The sequence below is a fragment of the Desmodus rotundus genome, chromosome 3, assembly GCF_022682495.2.
Source record: "Desmodus rotundus isolate HL8 chromosome 3, HLdesRot8A.1, whole genome shotgun sequence".
Lineage (NCBI taxonomy): Eukaryota > Metazoa > Chordata > Mammalia > Chiroptera > Phyllostomidae > Desmodus > Desmodus rotundus.
In genome coordinates, this window is record NC_071389.1 from 165,109,285 (window position 1) to 165,116,016 (window position 6,732).

Genomic DNA, 6,732 nt, shown 5'->3' on the forward strand with positions numbered 1-6,732 from the left:
GACACAGGGACACAGGGAGAAGGGAGTTGTCTCTTGCCGGTACTACTTGGTAATAAAAGATGATATTTGTATGAAGTGTTATGGATGAATGGATAGACCAAAAAAGTTACAATACATTCTTTTTTTTAATCACTTTATTTTTTATTGTATTTTTTTCTATTACCACTTATCCCCTTTATACCTGCTTTCACCTCCACCCAACCCCTTCCCTGCCCCACCCCACAAGCACCACACTGATGTCTATGTCCATGAGTTCTTTTCCTTTTTTGCCCAATCCCTCCACCCGCCCAGAGCTGTCAGCCTACTCTATGTTAGTTCAGTTCATTCATTACATTCCACATTGGTAAAATCATATGGTATTTGTCTTTCTCCGATTGGCTTATTTCATTTAGCATAATGTTCTCTAGGTCCACTCATGCTGTCGCAAAGGGTAAAATTTTCTTCCTTTTTACAGCCGAGTAGTATTCCATTGTGTAAGTGTACCACAGCCGTTTCATCCGCTCATCTACTGAAGGACACTTGGGAATAAACAGTAGGTTAGATGATACAATACGTTCTTTATAAACATAGTGCTTCAACTGGGCCATATCATAAAGTACTATTTTTAGTAACGCCTTATGACATTAATGCGTTTTCTAGAACAACACTGTTCAATAGAACTTTCTGCAATGGTGGGAATGTTCTATATCCAAGGCAGCACCCAGCCACTGGATGTGGCTGTCAAGTATTTGAAATGTGGTTGGTGCGAGTGAGCAACTGAATTCTTATTTAGTGATAAGTGAAATTGCCACATGTAATTAGTGGCTATCATAGTAAATAGAACATTACTAAAAATTGGATAATTTGCCTGGCTGGTGTAGCTCAGTGGATTGAACGCAGACCTGTGAACCAAAGGATCACTGGTTCAATTCCCTGTCAGGGCACATGCCTGGGTTGCAAGCCAGGTCCCCAGTAGAGGGCACATGAGAGGCAACTACACACTGATGTTTCTTTCTCTCTCTTTCTCCCTCCCTTCCCTCTCTCTAAAAATAAATAAATAAAATCTTTAAAAAATAAAAATTGGATAATTCACATTCCCTACCTGGCACCTAGGAATTGGGTACATTGAACTAAGGGATATAACTTGTTTCTTAAAATAAGCCTTTTGTTTTAATCAGGAAAAGAGCAATTTAGGGGAGAGAAAGTAACTCCATGTCTAGATTGTGTCTGGAAGGACAGAGAAAGCTGGTGATCAGAGACGGAGATGCCAAGGCATCAGGCTGAGGCCTGAATTCAGAGGAACCTCTTGGAAGACAATTTCAAAGTCAACTATAGTAGAAACATCTTTTGAGGCCACTTGAAGGGCCACATGTATTCAGTTGTTTGCAAGTGTGTGCTAAGCTTAATAAACATCAGAAGATACTTGGAAGATAAATGCTTGAGTTAAAAAAAATTAATGTCACAAATCCAGGTTCTTATTTGTTCAGAATTCTGTTTAGCCTCTTATCAGAACCAGTGTTAGTAATCAGAAATATCTTCATTTGTGCACATGCCAGATCCTGGATTCCCAGTGTACGATTTCCTGTTCAGTCATTTACACTCTCCTTTTCACCAGTGTAGCAAGCGAATGCTAAAAGAAATACACAGTGTTTACATGGAGTGTGGATAGTTATTTAATAATAACAATAATGATAGTCTCAGATTGGACGCTCTCTATGTGTTAGGTAGTGTCTAAGCTCTTGACACACATTAAATCATTTGGAAGACAGCTAAGCATTCAATAAATATTGGTTGCACGGCTCCTGGTACTTCCTCTGTGAGAGAATACTATTTTAAATTGTGATGGAAATTCAGAGAGTGACTGGTTTTCACCTACATGGAACTGTAACTGAATTAAGTAGAGCAAATTTGTAGTTTGGGAATGGAAAGGTTTCTAACAGTCTTAGACTGAGACTTGGCAGTACCCACTTAGGAGCAGAAAAGGAGCTGGAGAAAGCGAATAATTGTGACTCATTTGCCAGGGGCCATCTGGAACCTGGTGCACATGGCTGCTGTTAGGGGGGCTTTAGACAAACCAGATGGGGCCAACAGAGGACAGAGACTGGTGTTTTTAGCAGGTCGGAAGTGACACACCTGCTCTTCTGACTTAAAAGTATCCAGCAGATACACATCATCACACACCTTGAGTACTGGATAAATGTGCCTCCATAGACTTATCAGTTCTTTTTGTTTTATAAAAATTTATAGTTGCTTTAAAGGCTGTATTAGGCAAAAGTTGCAGTTTTGTTTTAATTTGAAGATTAAAATAACTCCTTCCACCAAGGATTTATGTGGATTCCTAAATTATTTATTTTTGTATTATTGTTGTTGAAGTTTCAAAACCATTTCCCCACACACATTTCTCTCTATTTCTCTCTCTCTTTCCCCCTCCCTCTCTCTCCACCCCCCCCCCCCAATTTATCCTGACACGCACGGCTCCATTTCACCAGAAATGAATAGTGCTAACCCTACGAAATGATAGGCTCATACGCTGCGTTAAGTAGAATTGAAAGTCTGTTTTCTGCAACTTAACCTTATGTCATAACTTCTATCCTTCACATTCTCCAGCTGGACTGGTACTTAAAACAAATGGGTTCTCCAAAAGCACGAACAGATAAGGATGAAATTACCCATGCAGACAGGGCTTCCTTACTGGGGTCGTGCATGGTAAACAGGGCTGGACGCTCTGTTTCCTAGTCTCTCCATTCTCCAACAGAGCATTCTGCTGGATCAGATTATTCTCTTTTTCTCAACAGGGAAACTATGTGTCCGCGAGAGGTTATTATGAGAGAGCCTTACAGCTGGTTCCAGACAGCAAATTGCTGCAGGAGAATCTTGCCAAACTGGATCGCCTAGAAAAACGATTACAAGAAGTTCGAGAAAAAGATCAAACGTAGCAACTTTTGACGTACTCTCCAGGGACAGCTGCTGGTACCTCTGGAGGAGGAAGAAGTGATAGAGGCCTTGCTGCCACATCAGCAGGGGGACACCCAAGGAGGCTTTCCTCTTGCTCCCAGTCCAGTGTGGCACATTTGGAGACACCTGCTGGTAGCCTTGTGCCGAGGGGCTTGCATTCCCGTGAAAAAAAGACAAAAAGAGCAAGCGAGGGCAAGGAGGTCTGAGAGGGAAGGAGTATGACAACTATACATTTGACAGATTTTTTTTTTTTTTGCCTTAACTCCAGATTTCCCTCCAGATATTTCTCTCTGGTTGCAACCCAGACATCTGGTTCTTTTTCTAGTTTAAAGTTTTATGCCCCAGAAATACAGAAGTTGGAAATGTTATGAAAGCAGAGTGTTACTTCTTCATGGAATATTTGAAAGAGGGCAAATCCACTGAGATAAGCCATTTGGGAAATTCTACCAAGATGTGGCTCATTTAATTCTCCAGAACCAGAAAGGAGTATCGAATAATTTATGTAGAACCTTCTGGAATTTGTGGAAAAATGGGCTGTTGTTAAGTGAGCTGGATCCAATATTCCCCTTAGCATATTGCCAGAGCCCTATTGAGTAGTAAACTAAATTCCACTCTGATGCAAATTTTCCCATTGCCTAACATACCAAACAGGAAGCTTCTGGAATGGTGTATGGATGTTCTTATCCCTAGGGGAAAGTCAAGGATCTTGGTACCCCTAATTCTTTATGGAAAACCTAAAATTATTTTATTACAAGTATTACTAGAGTAGTGGTTCTGCTCTATAATTTCAAAAGTGCTTTTAAATCATAAATGTTTCCGCCTCCACATATATTGTTATTTTAGTGGAGAAAATCATAGTATATTCTACATGAAAATTATTAAAGATATTAACTGAGAGAAATGTTCTACTTTATTATCTTAACATTTAGACATCATGAGATTTATTATTTTTGACAAATATATTGAACCATTTAGGAATCTTTACAACATAGAAATCGTCATAGACTTTAAATGGAAAGAGAGCTTTATTGACTTGTCTTCCTTGGCTTAATGAGAATTCCTTGCTTAGAACATGAGTAATGTAAACCCGAACTTCTTGGTTCTGTATTTGTAATTTTGGAGAATTCATGGAAAATGCTCAAAAAAACCAAGAAAAATCTAAATTCATAACTTAAAAATATATATTTATATTGAAAAATGAGGAAGGCAAAGTTGAACTTACAAATCGACATTTGTTTTCTAGTGTTATTTATTTTATAACTTATAAAATATTTAATATATACACACAGTTTTTTCATTGTACATAGTGGTTTTAATAGTGGCTTTTTAAAACTTATCATACAAAAATTATAAATCTAAATTACAAAGTAGTTAAGTTTTAACAGCACTTCAAAAAAGTTGTATTAATTATTCACTTGCTACAGTCAAAGAAATTAGGGCCCAGCCTACAGTGCTTGGGTAGTAGTATATTTTGGTATATATTTTGAAATTGGAACACTTGGTTTTATTTTGAAAAGTGAAAAAAATCAAAGGCCTCTGGGCAGTGCCCTTCACGGTACTGAGCCAGGCTCCACAGAGACACAGTAGTTTGAAGGCACACGTATTTCCCGTGTTCAGGCTAGGATATGGTTAACAAAAACCCAAACCTCTTAGCTTCTTTTTGAACCAGTATCAGGAAGCAGTGCCCCTACATATGGGGGGGTGCGGGGGAGGGCCAAGGTAAATCTAGATGAAAGGAAGAAAGACTTCTTTAGAAAGAGTAAATGTAGAAAGAGATGATGTAAGGAGTATTTTAAATGCGAAGAATGACAGAAATGGCAGTAGCGTAATCTGTGTGCACATCAGTGATCCAATAGCATTTATGTTACCTCTGTGATCTTGTTTCTAATACTCTTGTAAAGTTGTGTATCGTAAACTTATCCAAAGTTTTAAAATGTTTTTCTTTCCCCTCAAATATATTGCGGTAGTCCTGAGGCCAAGAAAGGTACTACAGTGTATTTGAATAATATGCTGTTATTATACCCACCCCCAAAATGAAAAGTAGGAAGCTCTAGCTAAAACCAGTATCTAGGACTTTAACCATAACTTTTTAGAATGATCTGTAACCAAAGCTCACACTGACAAGGTTGGTGGAAAGACTGAGCCCCCAGTTTTGAAAGGCAAGTATGCCTTACGCTAAGTGCTGTGAAAGCTTTGAGAGTACGTGTGTAGCATTAGCTGAAATGGCACTTGCAGCCTAAACACTCTGGGAGAAAGGGTCACCTGGCCTTCAGGCACCAGCGCCGCCTCCACCTTCTTTCCGGTGCTTTGCTCCCCGCCCCCAACTCCATGTCTGTTTCCCTCTCCCCCTCTCTCCTTTTCTCATGCTGTCTGCACACACTGGCATCTCTTTGAATATTAAAATTTAGCACTATTGGCATCAGATATTTTTGTCCTCAGTGAATACTGTCATGGAGATGTGGCCACAGAAATAATTTTTATAGTTGAAACGGTGCCTATGAGAAAATAAATCACATATTATTTTTTCAAAGATATTAAGTGTATTTTGTAACTATTTTTATTTGGTCCTTGTAACATGAAATACTATGTGGAACCCACACTTATCAAAATTAAAGCTGAGCGCCCAGCGAGTCGTCGAGCTGCACCCAGGTTGCCCTCCCGCCAGCGTGACCGGCTCAGGAGCCGACAGCGCCTTTCTGTGATGGAACTGACGAGCCAGCTTTACAGCTGTCTTGCCTACTGCCCCTCAGGGTCCTGTGCTCAGAAGCACTTTCTGATTGGTTGCATACCCTGCTTGAAATTCCTAATATTTTAAACAGGAGTCCTACAGTTTCATTTTGTGCTGGGTCCTTAAATATGTAGCAGGTGCTGGGTAGGAGGTAAGGCGGCTGAGGACAAGACAGGAGCTGCTTTAATCTGGCTGAACGCTGGGTCCCATGATTAGAGTTTCCATTGTGACTCTGTTACTTGAGCATCATTTGCTATTTTTTCCCAGCTGCATGAGAGTTCCTTGTGTGCACATCTCCCCCCTCCTACTGCCAATCTGTCTAACCTGTCCTTCAGTCCTACCTAGAACCAGTTAGTTCTCTTTGCCTTCAAAAGCCCCGTAAGTGGCAGTCCTCTAACATGTCCTTTGACACAGGGGCCATAGAGTGGCTTTACAAGCTTATTTCAACCTTAAGAATTATTCAGGAGTTTAAAATGTGATGCAGATGTTTTCAATTTGTTAATGGCATTTATAAAACATGGTTCAGTGATATAACACGGGTGAACTAAACCAAAGATTCAAATAACTTGGAGGAAGAAAAATATTTTAGAAAATCCTGATTCTAACACACAGCTATGCTGGAGAACCACCACAGGCTAACAACTTCCATGGGAGTTTATAACTTTTACAAAATAGATGTTTATAATCTCTCACAGAAGAGATGCTTATAATCTTTCACAGCTTTTACTTTTAAATCTAAACTAAAATAAGCCAAAGAATTCTAAAGAAGGATTGATTGTTTGGCACAATTGGTTGGTGAAGGCCACCAATCCAAGATTGGCAAAACAGATGGGCTGGGAGGAGAGGCACTGCACTTGGGCAGTTGGGCTATAATTTGACCTGTATTTACAGAATTCCCAATTCTCAGATGGACCGGATCTGCCTTGTCATTTGTATGTACCCAGACAAGGTGCCCAGTATATAAAACTCATATTTTTGATGACTCAAGGTGTCCATAACATAGTTTATGCCTAGACCTATGTCTCTCTATCTTTAGGTGAATTATACACATGTCAGCTTTTGGTAATCAT

General features: G+C 39.6%; 1 protein-coding gene across 2 annotated transcripts in view; it reads left to right on the plus strand.

Annotated features, from left to right (window-relative positions):
• TMTC1 (transmembrane O-mannosyltransferase targeting cadherins 1) overlaps positions 1–6,476 on the plus strand; it is a 244,192-nt gene extending 237,716 nt beyond the window's left edge. For both annotated transcript variants that reach the window (XM_053921684.2, XM_024575801.4), the window contains exon 20: positions 2,775–6,476. In XM_053921684.2, the coding sequence (XP_053777659.1) occupies positions 2,775–2,915 (141 nt within the window). In that variant the 3' untranslated portion in view covers positions 2,916–6,476. The remainder of the gene's footprint in view (positions 1–2,774) is intronic.
• Positions 6,477–6,732: the final 256 nt, after the last annotated feature.